General features: G+C 56.7%; 11 protein-coding genes across 11 annotated transcripts; 6 read left to right on the forward strand and 5 right to left on the reverse strand.

Annotated features, from left to right (window-relative positions):
- Positions 1 to 160: 160 nt before the first annotated feature.
- L969DRAFT_103216 (uncharacterized protein) lies at positions 161 to 1,078 on the reverse strand (the record flags this gene model as incomplete). Its single annotated transcript, XM_014712414.1, has 6 exons — positions 1,009 to 1,078; positions 890 to 958; positions 625 to 836; positions 416 to 573; positions 315 to 368; positions 161 to 240 (listed from the first exon to the last, which is right to left on the reverse strand). Exons 1-6 carry the CDS (start codon positions 1,069 to 1,071, stop codon positions 161 to 163), a joined length of 636 nt encoding a protein of 211 aa, XP_014567900.1. The 5' UTR covers positions 1,072 to 1,078.
- L969DRAFT_87225 (uncharacterized protein) lies at positions 1,010 to 2,783 on the forward strand. The gene is made up of 3 exons (XM_014712415.1): positions 1,010 to 1,377; positions 1,427 to 1,841; positions 1,898 to 2,783. Exons 1-3 carry the CDS (start codon positions 1,154 to 1,156, stop codon positions 2,288 to 2,290), a joined length of 1,032 nt encoding a protein of 343 aa, XP_014567901.1. The 5' UTR covers positions 1,010 to 1,153; the 3' UTR covers positions 2,291 to 2,783.
- L969DRAFT_94356 (uncharacterized protein) lies at positions 2,356 to 2,945 on the reverse strand (the record flags this gene model as incomplete). The annotated part of the gene is made up of 4 exons (XM_014712416.1): positions 2,356 to 2,552; positions 2,614 to 2,648; positions 2,698 to 2,750; positions 2,799 to 2,945. 4 exons carry the CDS (start codon positions 2,943 to 2,945, stop codon positions 2,356 to 2,358), a joined length of 432 nt encoding a protein of 143 aa, XP_014567902.1.
- A 491-nt stretch (positions 2,946 to 3,436) lies between these two features.
- L969DRAFT_49367 (uncharacterized protein) lies at positions 3,437 to 7,246 on the forward strand (the record flags this gene model as incomplete). The annotated part of the gene is made up of 4 exons (XM_014712417.1): positions 3,437 to 4,869; positions 4,917 to 5,004; positions 5,057 to 6,322; positions 6,371 to 7,246. 4 exons carry the CDS (start codon positions 3,437 to 3,439, stop codon positions 7,244 to 7,246), a joined length of 3,663 nt encoding a protein of 1,220 aa, XP_014567903.1.
- A 52-nt stretch (positions 7,247 to 7,298) lies between these two features.
- Positions 7,299 to 7,513, forward strand: L969DRAFT_48523 (uncharacterized protein; the record flags this gene model as incomplete). The annotated part of the gene is made up of 2 exons (XM_014712418.1): positions 7,299 to 7,351; positions 7,396 to 7,513. The coding sequence occupies 2 exons, from the start codon at positions 7,299 to 7,301 to the stop codon at positions 7,511 to 7,513; spliced, it is 171 nt and encodes a 56-aa protein (XP_014567904.1).
- Positions 7,514 to 7,525: 12 nt separating this feature from the next.
- L969DRAFT_82133 (uncharacterized protein) lies at positions 7,526 to 8,202 on the reverse strand (the record flags this gene model as incomplete). The annotated part of the gene is made up of 2 exons (XM_014712419.1): positions 7,526 to 7,780; positions 7,840 to 8,202. The coding sequence occupies 2 exons, from the start codon at positions 8,200 to 8,202 to the stop codon at positions 7,526 to 7,528; spliced, it is 618 nt and encodes a 205-aa protein (XP_014567905.1).
- Positions 8,203 to 8,407: 205 nt separating this feature from the next.
- On the forward strand, positions 8,408 to 9,259 carry L969DRAFT_17212 (uncharacterized protein; the record flags this gene model as incomplete). Its single annotated transcript, XM_014712238.1, has 4 exons — positions 8,408 to 8,483; positions 8,535 to 8,648; positions 8,709 to 8,843; positions 8,892 to 9,259. 4 exons carry the CDS (start codon positions 8,408 to 8,410, stop codon positions 9,257 to 9,259), a joined length of 693 nt encoding a protein of 230 aa, XP_014567724.1.
- A 34-nt stretch (positions 9,260 to 9,293) lies between these two features.
- Positions 9,294 to 12,201, reverse strand: L969DRAFT_94361 (uncharacterized protein; the record flags this gene model as incomplete). Its single annotated transcript, XM_014712420.1, has 5 exons — positions 9,294 to 10,007; positions 10,065 to 10,202; positions 10,261 to 11,980; positions 12,027 to 12,058; positions 12,115 to 12,201. 5 exons carry the CDS (start codon positions 12,199 to 12,201, stop codon positions 9,294 to 9,296), a joined length of 2,691 nt encoding a protein of 896 aa, XP_014567906.1.
- Positions 12,202 to 12,333: 132 nt separating this feature from the next.
- Positions 12,334 to 13,934, forward strand: L969DRAFT_103222 (uncharacterized protein; the record flags this gene model as incomplete). The annotated part of the gene is made up of 8 exons (XM_014712421.1): positions 12,334 to 12,373; positions 12,485 to 12,527; positions 12,673 to 12,753; positions 12,811 to 12,827; positions 12,968 to 13,090; positions 13,146 to 13,238; positions 13,291 to 13,554; positions 13,630 to 13,934. 8 exons carry the CDS (start codon positions 12,334 to 12,336, stop codon positions 13,932 to 13,934), a joined length of 966 nt encoding a protein of 321 aa, XP_014567907.1.
- On the reverse strand, positions 13,875 to 15,789 carry L969DRAFT_103223 (glycosyltransferase family 32 protein). The gene is made up of 3 exons (XM_014712422.1): positions 14,789 to 15,789; positions 14,562 to 14,738; positions 13,875 to 14,505 (listed from the first exon to the last, which is right to left on the reverse strand). Exons 1-3 carry the CDS (start codon positions 15,631 to 15,633, stop codon positions 14,010 to 14,012), a joined length of 1,518 nt encoding a protein of 505 aa, XP_014567908.1. The 5' UTR covers positions 15,634 to 15,789; the 3' UTR covers positions 13,875 to 14,009.
- On the forward strand, positions 15,768 to 16,703 carry L969DRAFT_103224 (uncharacterized protein; the record flags this gene model as incomplete). Its single annotated transcript, XM_014712423.1, has 4 exons — positions 15,768 to 15,855; positions 15,906 to 16,293; positions 16,343 to 16,519; positions 16,682 to 16,703. Exons 1-4 carry the CDS (start codon positions 15,774 to 15,776, stop codon positions 16,701 to 16,703), a joined length of 669 nt encoding a protein of 222 aa, XP_014567909.1. The 5' UTR covers positions 15,768 to 15,773.
- Between the last annotated feature and the right edge of the window lie 41 nt (positions 16,704 to 16,744).

Consider the following 16,744-nt stretch of genomic DNA (forward strand, 5'->3'; position numbering starts at 1 on the left):
GCAGAGGCGCGAAGAATCTTCAAGCGCGAAGCCGAGGCTGAGCCCGAAGCGCGCCGAATCTTCAAGCGTGAAGCTGAGGCAGAGGCGGAAGCCCGCCGCATCTTCAAGCGCGAAGCCGAGGCAGAGCCCCGACGCATCTTCTAATCTTGCAACGAGCACGCTATCCGCAAGACACACCCTCAGTATACCTAGTCGACGTTACGATGCGACGACTGCTCATGATCTTCACACTTGTACAGTCTACTTAATTGCACGTGTACTACAACATGATACATACTGCCAGTGAATGGCTCACGCGTGACTTTGAGCTTGACCAGACTCTGACCAGGCTTTCATGGCCTTGTTTGATGCTTCACCGGCTGAAAACACTGGAGAGCAAGTCAGGATGACACCAAGACTGCTACGAAGAGCGTACGCTGGCGTTCCCATTCGTCCATGCCTGCGATAAAGTCGGAGAGAGACGCGTCGGAGACTTCGTGACGAGCACTGGCGTGCTGACTCTGATCCATGACCTCGAGCAGACGGTCCCTGAACGTCTCATACAGTATCCTCCTCAGCGGATAGTCATCAATACTGCTTACGACGATGAGCACCAGCATGCCAGAGTCGGATCTGAACGCGTACGTATCATTGAGCATGACGCCAACGTCATAGAACCAACCGGCGCTGCCGCCGACAGAACGAAGATTGACGGACCGACTGGCCGCTTCCAGAGCTTGCCTGACCCTGCTCGTGTACGGTTTCGGGATCTCCAAGCTGACATATCCAAATCTGACGGGATCCGCAATCTTGAGACCTATCCAGAACGGCAGCTCGACGGTTGTGCCCTTTGCGAGCTGCAGGACTGGTTCTGTGAGCTCAGCAGAAGTGCCGATTGAGACTGGCTTGCATGAGGCTCTGAGCCGCCTTCGAGGTAGCCCGCATTGGGGACTTCGAACAGGAAAGTACATGGCAGCTTCTGCTCAGTCTCTGGTCAGATTCGATCGAGCGCTCACTGCATCGTCCTGCCTGGTTTTCTGCGAGTATGGCATCGAGGTCGTAATAGTCTCTCGGCGTGCCATCGTCGGCCATCCCCGGCGTGCGACAGCTCGTTCCAAGCTTGCCAAATCGCGTCGTTCGAAAGGCGGCAAGCTAGCCGAGGCAAAGGGGCGAGATGTTACGAGCAGGCAGTCGTACCATCGCTAGAGGAAGCAGATCGCATCAGACAGTTGCCAAGCCGTCGTGGATCCGTACACGCACGAGCACGACGAGCAGCGATCAGCCATCGAACGGTGCAGAGATCGCAGACGAATATTTGGGCGGCAAGCAAGGCATCGAGCATCGACGAAGGGTCTATGCGGACAAGTACAAGGACCTACTGAGCCGGAAAGCTCAAGAGTGAGTTTTGCAGCTCTCGGACCCGTGATCTAGGGTGATGCGCCAGCAGGCGAGGCATATCTGTGGAAGAGCTCAAGGCGAGTGCAAGAGACGAATTGGCCAAGAACAGGCGTGTGGCCGACATGATCTCTCGCCCGACACCATCAGCTACCCGTGCTAGCCCTTCTGGGAGCAAGCCCAAGCAGTTCAAAGTACCACAGGCGAAAAAGTCTGCCTCTCCCGTGCGACCGCTCTCAGACATCATCAAGCTGGACAAGGCATTCGAGGAGACGCCCAAGAAGATCTCGGACCTGTGGAATGCCTATCATATGACAAAGGGCAAGTTGTCTGCCGTCATACCGACAGAGATCTATCGTGCGATGGCAAAAGAAGCGCGACAGTACTCGAGCTTTGTCGTTCCTCTGCCTCGCGGTCCGTCTGCAGAGGCTTCGGATCGTCCGCCTGCGGCAGAGATGTTCTTCCTCGTAAATGCTACAATGCCTTTTTTGCGGGATCTCGGATGCTGACAGGCTCTTTGTAGCAATGGGCCCATTTGCCACCGCATACCGAGGCGCCAGCGGGTCAAGATGCCGTGCCAGACGTGACGACAGTGCTCTTCACGCCTCTGGCAGAATATCAGCTTCATCAGACGTACGCGCAACCCTACTTGATCTTGACCCACTACACCGATCTAGCGCACTCCCACGGCATCGTTCTCATGCGCGGCGAGATCACCCCCGACGTGGCCAACCTGACTTCTGCAGACGCACAGCTGTTGATCTGGAAACTCCAACAGTTCTACAATACTGCCAATATGAAAGCTGACAAAGGTCAGGCGGTCATCGACGAGCGACGCCAGCTGCTTCGCACTTTCCATGAGAAGCCTAGCGACTTCGATCTAGCTCGATTGATCGAATTGGCTGATCAGATCTGAGCCGAGCTCGGCTGTCGAGATGCTGGCAAGGCTCGCTGGGGCGTGCTATCAGGCGAGAGAGATGCTCAGACGGGTTCGGCCTTGCGTAACTCATCGATCTCGCCATAGAGTGTGCTGAAGACGACCGGATCAGCTATGGCAGCAGCAGCAGAGCACGCAAAGGAGACCCACGTGAAGCGCTGCTCATAGGTTCTGATGGAATCTCTGAGCTCTGCTATCCGCCTGGCATGCAGCAGATTCGCCAGTTTGGCCGACGGCAAGTCTGTTGATCCGCTGCGGCTTCAGAAAAGCGAGCCATGCTCCTATGCAGAACTCAAGCCTGCCTTTTGTCTTTGTCGTCGCATCGATGGGCTGGTCACTGCATCGCTCTTCAGCGACGTTGCATCGACCTTAAGGCTTCGCCTCACGCGTCAATGTCAAGCTCCCGCTTCAACAGAGCCCTGTAGCATTCCCAGCATGTCTGTCATGCCCATGAGCGCTGTTCATCGTAGCGAATAGTGTGAGCTACGTCTGGATTGAGACGGCTGCGATGTTGGACGGAAACGAGAGGATGGGTGACCATGCAATCGCTTATGGTCTGCCATTTGTAGCCATAGGAAGCCACGAGCTGGGCCAGCAAGCACTCTTCTCGAGCGTCTAAGCCCGGCAAGACCATCAGGGTCCGCGCTCGTCTGGCCCGCTGCCTCTCTGTCGCTCAACTCGGTCGCTGACTGGCTGGCTACTTTGGCGCGAGAAAATCGCCGCTTCGTTTCGGATTGACTCCACAGAGCGCCAGCTGCTCGACCACCGACGATAAGCTGTCTGACTGAGCGAGGCAGTGCTTGAGCCCGAGTGAAGCGAGCGAAGCTAGGATCAGGAGGGAAGGCGAGCTGACAGGGTGCACGCTGGTGTCAGGGTCACTGGGAGAGCACGTTTGTACCGACTGGAGCTTTGTCAACGTTCGCTGGACGAGTCGGACCTCTGCCGACCGGTGCATCATTGCTTCGAGAGACAGTCGTCAGCTGACCGTCAGATGTCTAGCTGGACGATCACACCCATCTCAGCTTGCAGAAGGCAGGTCTCGTAGCGTTCCGATTGCCCGAAAGGAGAGGCTGACTCAGCTCTCGATGCTCCCAGGAGAGTCGGGCAAGTGTCCACACGGCCATCATGGCACTAGACCCTGCTATGCTCGACCACGGGCACATCGATCGGACCTCAGATGTCAGCTCGCCGGACCCGACAGCTGCCAGGACAGCTACGACGACCGACATCCACGATAGCTTGGCGAGGCTGGATCTGAGCAGACAACAAGTGTCCGATGAGCCTGCGGAAGAAGGAGACGAGACTGTCCAGTCTCTCATGCCTGTCGGGAGCCTCGCTGGTGGCCGCAAGGCTAGCGTCAGTCTCCAGTTGTTCAAAGAGACTTCGCGACACCAGTCCAACAAGCTGAGCGATGTTGTCGCTGCTCTCCAAGAAGAAACCGAGTACGACCACACAGAGACGATCACGCACACGCCTGTCCGATCTGTCTCTGTCTCGGGAGACGCACAGGCTCCGGGCTCGAGCAGGCGCGATACAAGTCGGAAACCGGCGGGCATACTGTCCGGCACTCCTCAAGCAGGCGTACTCTCGCCAGCTCGTCACAAAGTGGACCTCATCTACTCTCCACACCCGTCGCTCGATCCCAAGGATTCGGCTGCATTGTCTGCTTCATTCGTCGACTTTGTCGAGGCTTCGAAATCAAGCAGGTCCGCCTTCCAAGCGAGCCCCGGACGCGACGAGACCAAATCCTCCTCTGCGGAAGAGATGCGGCCCCGGCTGACCTCGCCCAGAGCGACTCAGGCCAACACGCGCTATACGTTCTCGCCTGTACTGCATCCTGGCACGAGCACGAGCTCTGCTCTGCAGAAATCAAGACCGCCTTCGCCAGGCGCCTCACCCTCGCCTCATCTCCAATTTGCGAGGCAATCTGCGCGAGACAATCAAACGCCAGCCGAGCTCTCTCTACCGTCTGCCGCGCCGCGTCCGGTCAGACAGGCGTCTGGGTCAGATGTACCTCGGACCTCCCCCGCACTTTCGCGCCCGCCTGGTTCGATGCTGCCCGCTGCGCCCAAAGATCTCATGCAGACGGATCCCAGAGCTGCTCCGACGAGGAGGAGATCGCTCAAGGGACGACATGATCAAGAATCGCCCCCGCAGGTAACGTATCCAGATGCTTTGCTGAGAGCAGAGCGGAGGAAAAGCTCGGGCACCATTCCTTCGTTGACCTCGGCCGATCACTCGGCTGGCTCGCACACTGACACGTCGCCCGTCTATGCAGCCCAACGCAATCCGCTCGCTCGATCGGATCATTCGGCAGACGAAGGATCCGTGGAATATCTGACAGAAAGTGAAGATCTGACCGAAGAGGCTTCAGAATATGACGACGACTATGACGATGGCATCTTCTCCGAGGCAGAGCACGACCAAGACGAAGATGACGAGCATCTCGAGCAACCGCCGAGCGACTACAATCTCGCCTCGGGCTATCGCAAGGGTCGCAAACGGTTCTCACTTGCAGCACCAGAAGTCGAAGAGGATGTACCAGCCCAACGAGAGCCGTGCGTGCCCCGCTGTCCAGCCCTTCGTTTACTAAGCCGTGCTACAGTCACTCTGCAGTTGCTCTACAGCCCTTTGACAACCAAGTTGGCGGACATTCGCACATCTTTAGATTCTCTCATCGTGCGATCTGCAAGGTAAGTTCAGAGCGACTGATCTCATGTGGCGATCTGATGATATGACTCGTAGCCGCTCGTGAGCCGCGAGAACGAATTCTACGAGGCCATCGAGCGCGAGTCTCCCGATCTCCTGGCTTTCGTACCTCAATATCTGGGCGTCCTCAATGTGACCTATCGGCGAGCGCATCACGACGAAAATTCAGCCTTGCGTCCATCGAATGGCACAGCAGAGGATGAGCGGAAAGGTCGACGCATCTTCAGAGAGCGTGATTCTGGCAGCGCGGGAGACGAAGTTCCCGAAGTCGCTCTCGAACGCAATCGCCATATCTTGCCCGACAGCTCGGTTTGGGATATGATCAGTGGCTCCAGCGATACCGATCGACGCGGGCGTCATTCGCGCAGGCGATCTGCAAGCAGCTTTCCTTCGAAGCGGTCGTCCGGTGAGGAAGCAAGTCAATCGATACGCGCAAGTACGGAGCCACTCGAAGACACCTTGCTGTCTTCTCCTGATCTGGCTGCTGCAAAGGCTAGCTCTTTGCTGCCTGTGCCGAAAATGTCTGCCTTGCAAGAAACTCTTCCCGTGCCGAACTCGAGTCCGCAGACTCGCTCGCAAGTCAACCAACCAAATTCGCAAGATACCCTCGATGCGTTCTACAAGCGAGGAGGCATCCAGCGGGCCAAGTCTGCGCTCAATACCTCAGCCGACAGCTCTCGGAGTCAGAGCACTTACGGCACCGGCTCGACTCGTGTGAATCGTCGACTGTGCGAGCAGGTGCTACGTGAAGTCTTCAACAGTCCGAAGCTGCGCAATCGGGCCAGCCGGATCTGCTCGAAGAAGTGGGCAGACGAAGAACCGAAGGAGTCTATAGCCGAGCGGCAGTCTGAACCGCCATCCGGCTTCCGCAAGGTGCGCAGCGAAACTTCGGTGTCGGCCCTGGCCGATGTGCCTCCCAGCAAGAGCGCTGCGGGATCGCCTCTGGTCGATCTGGGCGTATTCGAGATGGACGAGGATGCTTCAAAGGATGCGACTCAACAGCAGAACATGCAGAAGCAGCGAACAGGCAGCGACTGGCGTCCGACAGGACGGAAAGCGCTTGTGCTAAAGCCGCCCAGCCCGACAGGCGGAAGCGCTAGAAGCTCATCGCCCGAACGACAAGAACAGTTCCTGCTCATGGAGGATCTAACGGGCCCGCTTCGGTCACCTTGTGTGCTCGATCTCAAGATGGGTACTCGGCAGTACGGTGTCGACGCTACGCCCGAGAAGAAAGTCAGCCAGACTCGAAAATGCGATAAGACGACGAGCCGATCTCTCGGCGTTCGTATATGCGGCATGCAGGTATGTCAAACGTATATCGAAAAGCACGGCCGCTGATCGATTCTGTAGGTATACAAATCTGCAGAGGGCAAATACACGTTTCAAGACAAGTATTACGGCAGAAAGATAAAGACAGCCGACTTTCCCGTCGCGCTGGCATCCTTCTTACACGATGGCGACCATCTGCTTGTGCACCATATACCTGTCATCTTGCGCAAGCTGTACCGCATGGCGAGCATCGTCCGCAAACTGACCCGATATCGCTTCTATGCGGCAAGTTTGCTCTTTATCTATGATGGCGATCAGGCAGTGCAAGAGTCGTATGCAGACAGTCTCAAGACTGAAGATTCTCCCCATCTGATTGCTCGACCTGTGCTAGGCAACGAGCCTAGCAGTATATCTATCCCTCACAGCATGACGAGCGATTCGACTAGCTTTGAGCCTCAGACGCCTGTTTCCCTCGAGACGCCAACCTCGCCGAGCCCGTTCACTCCCTCCTCGAACAAGCGCAATCCTGATGGCTCTTTCGCACAAAGAGCGATCAGAAAGCGCAGACCAGGTCATATCAATATCAAGCTCATCGATTTTGCTCATTGCACCACGGGCAACGACTTTGCGCCACTAGACGAGCCCCGTGTGCCCGGTGACACCCGCCCGCCTGCTCGTTTCCCGCCCCTGCATGCCGACGAGCCAGATACTGGCTTCTTACTCGGACTGAAGTCACTCTGTGACGCGCTCATCCGCGCTTGGAACGAGGAACGTGACAAGCGAAGATCGGACGCTGACGCCGCCCAGCTGGGCCCACTCCGGGTGAAAGGCTACTCGGTCTTTGACGAGATCTTTGACCCGCTCACGGCTAAACCTGGCGCTCGAGGAGTATTCGAGCGTGGACGTGCAGCGAGTGAAGCGGCACATGCAGAAGCGCAGACGCTCGCGCCAGCATAGACTATCATGTCTTTCTCTCTCACCTTTCATCCAGTGACGAACGCCAATAACGATGCTTTGCAGTCAGTATAATGCGATTGTGTATGTCAGTCAAGCAAGTAGCATGTAATAGAATACCCGAATTGCAGAGTTCCATTCTAGTCAGCTAGCCTAGCGCGCGCTCGCTCCTTGTGCTGTTACAGAGGCTTTGCAATCGAGCAATCATCAATCATCTCTAGTCCACTTAAAGCGAGCGACGACGGTTCGACCGAGTTCTTGCAAGGATGAAGTTGCGCCTTTCTAGAACTTGAGCAGGTGTGGCAGCTGTCCGTTGGACAAGCTGAACGTGGCGGCGAGATACTTGGACAGGTTGGCTGTCTTTGCGATCTCCTCGACGATGGCCTTGTCGAGCGTCTTCTGATCCTCTGCGAAGCTGGCAGGCAGGGTCTTCTTCTCCGAAGCGTCGCCTTCGCCCTTGAAGAACTCGCCCTCCTTGCCCTTTGTGCTCGAGGAGGACGACTTCTTGAAGAATGCGTCGCTGAACTTCTCGTCAATCTGCAGAGACAGGACTCCGATCAGTATGGTGCACGGCTGCGCGTGGTACATCGCCTCACCTTGACAGAGCTGACGTCAATCTTTGTCGAGGTTGCGATCACGTAGGCTTGGTTGACCCGTCTGATGGGCACGCCGTTGATCTTGTAAGGACCGGTAACGAGCAGGAGGCCAGACTCGAGCTGCTTGAGGAAGACGACTCGCTTGCCTCTGAATCGACCGGCGAGCAGGATGAGGATCGTGCCGGGCGTGATGGACGCTCTCAGCTTGGTCGGTCGCTGCACCTTTCGAGTCGGCTTGGGTCGCTTCACATCTTCGGCCGAGTAGAACTTGGCCGCCCTCTGTACGGGGATCACTCTCTCCTTGCCATTCTTGGCACCTCCGATGGGCACCGTCTTGGTCGTTGGCGCTGCCTTTGCTGACATGTCGTCTTATCCTTGAGCTGCCACTCGACTCCGCCGCGCACAGCGGCTGGTCAACTTTCACCGAAATTGACTTTGACGTCAATTATACACGCGATTTAAGGTTTTGCCAAAGGGCCATGCACATGCCGCGCCCTAACGTAATGACGCTGCCGTCCGCCGGGTCGCATGATGTTACTTAGACCGACGCAACGATAGCATATCCCATATGGCCACTCCCTCTTCGCAGCTTGACACCAAAGACCCTGCACTCAAGCGTGTCCTCTACTCTTCCCTTGCTGCCGGTTTGCTCTCGTCCCATCTGACCATGCAATCGAGCTGACCGAAGATGGCAGGCACAATCAGCGGCACGTTTGGCTCGGCATATGGCCTGCTCAAGGGACCTTCTGCCACAGCAGTTGGGGCACCTATGGCCATCACTACAGCGGGCTACGCCCTGGCTTTCTTCTGTTCGTCTCGAGATCGTCCATCGTCTTGCGTGCACGAGCTGACGCGTGGCTGGTCAACAGCTACGAGAGATCTCCTCTTGATGCCATTACGCTCATCCTATTCGGTTCCTACCTCCACGTCACCTCACTTTGAGGATGTCGACCTTAGCGCAGGAGCAGGCCTGCTTGCAGGCTCAGTCTTTAATGGCGTTGCTCGTCGGTCTTACATCATTAAAGTCGTTCATGAGCTGAAAGGGTCATCAGGTGGACCCAAGAGGATTGTTTCGGGTGGTCTGACGACGGGCCTGTTGTGCGGCCTAACACAAGTCATCGTCAACGAGGCCTATCTCGCTCGGCTGCGATACCTGTCAGGCAAAAACGGTGGCAACGCTATGCCTACGTCTGCCTCGATGTCACTCAGAGATCCTCCTCCAGCAAGCTCCATAAGCGCGCAGCCCAGCAAACGGTCAAAGCTGGCTTCGTTCTACCCAATTCGACGTGTCTCAGACGACGAATATGCCGACAAGCTTCGCGAGAAGCTGTCAAAGACGAACGCTCAGCTTGCGGATCTTGACAGCCAGATTGCCCAGGAGGAAGTACGACTGAGGCATCTGAGCGCGCGGCAAGCCTAACCTCTGTAAAGACAACAACATGAATTCTCCACTCTTACGCTGCGCCGTGCAAAGCGTAGATGACGTCGCGAACTGCGTAAAGCGTATCGCCTGCGGCTCCTTCGATCACAAGATGTCCTTGACGCTTGCGCACCGCCACGCGACCGCCAGAAGTGTCCATGACCGGCTCTGACAGATCAGGCGTGGGCTCGTTCTTGTTGGCCTTTGTCAGTCTCGCGAGCCTGGGATCCGTCGCGGTCATCTGTTTCGACTGTGCCTTAGCCGCTGCAGCTGCTGCCGTGTCTGCCGCACTCTGTACTGGGCCACAGACGAGCACGCCCGCCCCTGCGAAGCTAGCCTGTATCTTTGCGCTTAGCAATCGCTGTCGCAATGCAGCTAGCTTGACATCGCCAATGAACATAGATGGCTTGAGCGGCGCCAACGAGCCTTTCTTCGTCATTTCCGTGTCTGCTCCGTCAACCAACAAGTCTTCGCTGATTGCTGCTTGAGCAAGCGAGGGCTCCAGTGTGGGGATGTCTTCTCCATCGACAAAGCGCAAGATGCCGCTGATCCGCGCCATTTCATACTCTTCCACTTTGCTAAGCTTGAGACTCGACAGCAGTTCGTCGCCTAATCTGATGGCAAAGCTCTGGATCTCAATGCCCGCAATGACTCGCTCGCCGAGCGCTGGCGCTTCGATCACGGGCACAAAGTCATGGCATGCTCTGGCGATATCTTGTGCGGCCGCCGAACTACCATTGACGAGAATCTGTCATGCCACCATCAACCTTCAGCAATGAGCTGCTGAGATACCAAAGACGCTGACCAATCTTTTTGGGGCTAGGCGGGGGATGATATCTTTGAGTGCTCGTCCATCGGCACGCCCTTCGAGGTCGACGGCAAAGAGCTGGCATCGCAGCATCACTTGTCTTTCCTCGATCAAGAACTTGTGTGGCGGCTCGACCTGTGGCAATGGGTGAGTCAGCATGACTTGTGTGCTAGCTAGGAGGACCTCGACTGACTTGTTCATCTTGTTGTCGTTTGCGTTTGCCAAGCAAGGCATTGTTCATTGCATTCTCTTCTTGCTCCTCTTCGTCATTTCTGCCTCTTCTGAGCCAGCCCTGAACGTCGATGACTTCACCGTAGGCATCGACCTTGCGCCTGCGCTCCGTGAAGGGGTACATCCGTAAGCGGGACGATGTCGTGTCGGGCATGCCATTGAGAAAGGCAGCGATAGAGCGACCGCGAACGTAGACATCGAGCGTGCCGGGTGGCGCATCCTCGTCGAGGAACTCGTCCCATACGCCAGTACCGCGCATCGAACCAGGCTCTCCGTCTCTCCTCGCACCGGGCTCCGCCATGACATCGACGTTGTCGCCTTGTTGTGGCAAGATCTCTCCAGCATTGGGAGCCTCCAGCTCGTCTTCGTCGCTCGAATCTCCGTCTTCCGAATCTGAAGCGTCTGCATCTGCTTCCGCCATCCTCTGAGACCGCTCGAGCATGGCCTTTTGCTTTGCATGCCGTTCCTTTGCGGCTCGCTGATTGTCTAAGAATTCTTGCAATTCCTCTCCCTGCAATATGACCTTTGAGCGCATCGGTAGGCTGACGGCTTCATTGAGCGTGATCGTCTGTCCGATCTCGCCTGTGCCCATTCTCTGTGCCGGCGTCTGAGCCTCGTTCCATTTGTCGAACAATGATCGCGAGAGACTGCCAGCAGGACCAGGTGAAGTGAGCAAGAGCAGGTTGCCTGCTTGAGCAGCCATCTCTGTAAAGACTTTGCGGGACGATCCGTAGGACAGAGGCAGGGGGGCAGCAAGCACGACCTTGGGCACATGAGGCGGTATGACGGCGTAGAGCGAGTCGAGGGAAGGGAATATCTTGAGATTGGCTAATCGTCCGATGCCCTCCTTGCCAAGATTGCTTCCAAAGAACTCGTGGAGATTGCGCAGCGTCATCTGCAGAGGCGGGCCAGTCGGGCTGACCAGACATAGTGGGAAGTCACCCAGGTGTGAGAATGTCCAGTGCTGATCGAGCAGCACGAGGAGCTCGGCAATGCGACCGGCAGCATCGACGGGCATCAGGACTGATCGGCCAGCCTGCAGTGTGCTCGTGATTGTCTGCAGCATGGCACTGTTGCGCGCGACGGTCTTCTGACCTTTGCTTTGTGCTTTCTCGACAGAAGTGATGAGTGTGCCCAGACCTTTGGTCTCTGCTCCTCCGAGCACGATAGATGCAGCAGAGTCGAGATGCTTCTCTTTGATGTGATTGAAGACGGGTGCATACAATATCGGAGGCATTGTAGGAGACCGTACAAAGAATAGTGTCCCTCCCAGGTGAGTGCCTGACGGTTGGGCTAGCAGAGTGAGAGGCGCATTGCGACCTTCAAGATGCAGAGGCGATGACCAGCGAATCGTCCTTATGCGATCAAAGGCTTCCCTGACTTCACGCATCGAAACTTGCCAGCCTTGCCGGCGCATATGCCGCAGGTCCTCATCACCTGACTGACTGCCCGACACAGACATCGCGCTAGGCGACGTGGGTGTCGTTGCCCTCTCTACGGGAGTGACGGGAGTGGTCGACCCAGTCTCGCGAGTACGAGCGAGAAGTGATGCAGATGTCTTGCGCAAGCCTGCATCCTCCTCCTCTTGCCGTTCGCGAACCCAATGGTCGAGTGCTATCCTGCCCAAGTCCTTCGTTGGCGGAGAGGCATAGATGAGGCACGAAGGTGGCAGCCCTAGTCGACTGACGAGCAAAGGCAGTAGACCGATATGGGCAAGTGATGCCTGACTCAGTAGCACGAGTGTCAAGGACGGTGCAAGCCTGCCCGGTCGAAGGTCAGCATGCTCGCAGTGGGCTGCCTATGCGCACAGACTGACCGCTCGAGTGTCTCTATGAGGCCAGACGAGTGTTCGTCTGCTGCAGCCCCGCCTGACGTCGCAAACTCGGAATGTCGTTCCCAGCATCCACAGTCGAGCAATATTCTTGCCTGGCCGATCTCGAGGAGAAAGCAGACCGGTTCACTGCTCGAGCTCTGCGCTGGGGGGTTGGTCGTGCTGACGATGCCGCCCGCCAGAGCAGTGAGCCGAATGGTCGACATGCTTGCTCGACGGTCTAGCTGGCACGCGATTCACGATAGTATGTCGTTTCATTCGCGCGAGAAGAATTCGGTGAAATTAGCGACGCCGTAAGTCTGGGTAGGCCAGCACGCGCAAGGGCGTCGCAGTTTGTGTGCTTCAGCGAGGACAGTAGCTGCTGAGCGGTTGCGGCGAATTCGAATCATCTGCGTCTCGTGAGTGCTCGCACGCGCTTGCTCGGCAGTCAAGCGCGCAAGACTATCACGCGCAAGCTCGGAGCTGAATCCCTGCGTTTGCCTTGCCCTGTCTGTTGACCTCGCCAACCTATCAACTCGACGATCTGGCGACTTGACCCGTCAGGACAAGACTATCGCTCGACGCAGCCAATCACGCTCTCTCGTTGATCGCGAGTCATAACAACCCGCCAACATGGGTCTCTCTGTCTCGAAGCTCCGTAAGCCTGACCTGACCTGTCGCGCGTTCATGCGACTCGCTCAGGCACATCGCTGACGTTTGTCCTTGTCTCCTTTTCACTGCTTGCCTGGTGTCGCCTGCTCGCTCGATGGCCATTTTGACGCGCGACGACGACATCTTCCCACGCATGCTTCCACGACAACTCGCTGACGTGTCTCACTATCATACGATCATGCGACAGTGTCCGGCCTCTTCGGCAAGAAGGAGATGCGCATCCTCATGGTCGGCTTGGATGCTGCCGGTAAGACGACGATCCTCTATAAGCTCAAGCTAGGAGAAATCGTCACCACGATCCCGACAATTGGTCAGCAGCTCGACGGCTCGGCGCACGCTGTGCTGACTGACTGCCCGATCCACAGGCTTCAACGTCGAGACGGTTGAGTACAAGAACATTTCTTTCACCGTATGGGATGTCGGTGGTCAGGACAAAATCCGTCCTCTCTGGAGACATTGTGCGCCCGCTGGCCCTGCTAGACCCGCCAGATGCTGATCTCGAGATCATAGACTTCCAAAACACCCAAGGCATCATCTTCGTGGTCGACTCGAACGATCGCGAGCGAGTGTCAGAAGCCAGAGAAGAGCTGCAGCGCATGCTCAACGAAGATGAGCTCCGTGATGCGCTCCTGCTCGTCTTTGCAAACAAGCAAGATCTGCCCAACGCAATGAACGCTGCCGAGATCACCGACAAGCTTGGCCTGCACTCGTTGAGATCGCGAACATGGTTCATCCAGTCTACTTGCGCTGTCTCCGGTGACGGTCTCTATGAAGGCAAGCAGCTCCCTCCTGCAGGACTAGATCTCATCTGACCCTGGCATGTGCAATTGCAGGCCTCGAATGGTTGAGTACCAACCTCAAGAGACGAACCTAGACAGTCAAATGAGCTCGGGCCTGGCAACTGTGCAAGGGATACCGCCGAACGACGCCTAACGATCTATCATCAACGTAACAACACTGAAAAGAGGGACGAGCCTTGTCCTGCGTGTGAGCATAGACGCATCAAGCTCTCGAAGCCTTCTCTCTCTCTCGACAGCTTGTGCGCGCAAAAGAACCTCTCGTATACCTCGCCTCGACCCATCTTTCGTTGTATTAAGTCCGGATGCATCTCTCGCGAACATAGCATGACCCCGGGCATTTGCGACCAGCCGTAATTTTGGCTGGAAAAAACAATTGCAAGCAACACACTCAACAGGTACATGTCAGACACTCTACGCGCACAAGGGGGGTCATGGATCAGACGCGGTCGCGTTCTCTTGCGCTGCCAGATCCCGTCGTTGCCGTTCACGCATAGCAACAAAAGCGTGCCATCGTTGCATGATGTCATCGTCGAGGTAGTCCCTCACGATCCTGTTGTAGCTGCTGTCGCGATGGATGATATCGTCTGGATCGAGCATGTGTTCCTGGGGAAGGTCGCCCCCGGTCGCCCAACCTATTCTCGCTCGCAAGATATGGTGCCACATGTGGTAGGCGAATTGCTCGGTATGCTTGAAAGACCAGCCGGGTGACTCGGGCGCGCGCATGCCATGCTGCAGCTCTTCCGGATCGTTCGTTGCGTTCAGGGTGGCATTGGCCGGCGGATGAAGTGTGCCGTGAACCCATCTCAGTCCATGATCGTCCCAGAGCGGGAAGAAGAGTGCTCGGTGGTCTAGGACGGTGACCCGTGTATGCCTCGTCGTGGCATTCTTTGCGAGCTTCCATGGCAATTGCACCGAGTGGTAATTCCTGTTCGTCCATAGTTCAGATGCGGCTCTATCAGGCAAGATCGAGTGAGAACTGACCATTGATCTTTGTCAAACGTCCGGTATTCCTCATACCAATTGCGCATAAAGGGAGCCTCTGGCTTGGCCATCATGACAGCGTTGCAGAGTCCTTCGACCTCAAAGTGCGGTTGCATCGAGCCATGTGCAGCTTCGATGCCCAGCACGACGTCCTCGTCGAGCAGCTCGTCGAATGATCTGCTGGAGCAGTCAGCTACGACTCTGCCAATGCCGCGCACAAGACTCACCTTGTGACGATCACGTCGGAATCGAGATAGATGCCGCCATATTTGAGCAGCGCTTCCATGCGAATGACATCGGCCATATGTGAAGGCTTCTCAATGGGTTGACCCATGATCTGTGTCGGTCTGGTTGTCTGTACGACTTCGACGTACTGTCGCGCCTCGTCCCACCAGAAGTTGACGCCTGGCTGCGCGAGTGAATGCATCATGTGCGCCAGTATCCTCGTTGGCTCGATGTGATGTACAGCAGAGCGTATGGCGAGGTAGTGGACAAACGTGAACTTGTCACCGCCCGGCGGAACGAAATGGACAATCTTGGGGATACTGTCGACCTGGGTAGACTTGAAGCTCTGCACGATGAGAGCCGCGCGGTCTTTGCCGCTGCTGGTCGCCAATGCGTCTGCTGACTCGACGCTAGTAGGTCGCAGTAGCTTTGTATCCCTGCTGTAGTCGCCAAATCGGTTGAGCATGAACGGTACCGGCTTCAATGCGCTCCTTGCATCTCCCTGCCACCTGTACGCTTCTTCCCAGTCGTACGTTCTCACTGAGCTGCCGTTCCGCCAGAAAGCGAGTCGCCGAGTATCGATGAGGGGGACAAAGCACATGCACACAACGAGTAGCGCCGTTGCGAGTCCGAGCAAAGTCGCAATTCTGACCGGCCAGGTGTGCCTCTGCCACCGACTGACATCGAGCAGGTCTATGAAGCCTTTCTCATCCGATCGAGCCGGGTCTGAATGCCGCCTGGATGTGCCCGGTCTTGCAGTGCGAGCGGGATTTTGACGGGCAGGCAAAGGCGTATACCTCGCCGCCGAAGCATGCGAGGCAGAGTCCGACCTGCCTCGGGCTGACATACTTACTCCGCCCGAGTTTAGATGTGGCCGGCGGGCTTTGAGCTCCTGTCGGCAGTCCAGAATCGCTCGCCTTTTGGTGTCGACTCTCAGCGCCTCGGCCAACGTCGCGACAAGCCAGCTTGGAGCCCGGCCGTGATCGCATGGTCGACTATGTCCCTCGCTACCCTCAGCCAACGACACTGGCCAAGCTGAGAACACAGGATGTGGGCGTACTCTCAGATGGCAAGTCGCCTTGCAATCAGAGTAGGACCGCCCGTTGAGATTGTCCACAGAGATTGCACGGCTGCGACACTCGATTGCACACCTCGAGCGCTCTCAGATCGATCTCGAGACTCACCTGACTGAGTCCGACGAGGTGGAAGAGCAGGCGGTCTACGAGAGCGCGATCAAAGAGAACGAGACGACCATTGCTGCTCAGAACGAGAGGATCTGGATGGTCCGACTGGCTATGCAGAGCAAGCTAGGCTTCGATCCTGGCGCTAATCCTCACTACGACAGCGACATCGTACCGCCGCAGCTGCCGGGCAGTCCAATTGCATCGATGGCGGAGGCACGGATGAGCGATGCCACGTCGAGCGGCACGAACGTGTCCGTCTCCACAGCGAGCCACGATCTCACCATGCAAGAAGAAGCCAACGATACTGAAGATGGTCTCATGCTGTAGCGTCCCCAGTGGTCGGCCGCACATGCGGCATCAGACACCGCAAAGCACGCGCGAATCGGGTACATGCAAATCTCGAGCGGACAGCGGACACCAGGATGCCGACGATGACATGCTAGTGACCGCGCGATTGCACTGCGGTGCTCTCATGCGACGCCACACCGTACAACCGCTGACAGCTACCCGACAGCGCCGACTTGAGCGATTAAAGCCTAGATCTAAAATGTGAGAGAAGCAGGTAAAGCGCGCAGCTCTTCGCCGTCGCAGGACGGCTTGTTGTGCCTCTGCGGTCCATGCACAATGCGAGGGTTGTCAATTGCTTCTGGTATCATCTACAGCAACAGTCCTCACACGGCCGCAATGAATACAAAACATCGATGCATGCAGGCAGGTGGAGAGTACTCCATAGCTCCCTAATGACCGCCACGACGCTGCTCGGCAATGACGCCG

The sequence above is a fragment of the Mixia osmundae genome (assembly GCF_000708205.1).
Source record: "Mixia osmundae IAM 14324 unplaced genomic scaffold scaffold_5, whole genome shotgun sequence".
NCBI classification, from domain to species: domain Eukaryota; kingdom Fungi; phylum Basidiomycota; class Mixiomycetes; order Mixiales; family Mixiaceae; genus Mixia; species Mixia osmundae.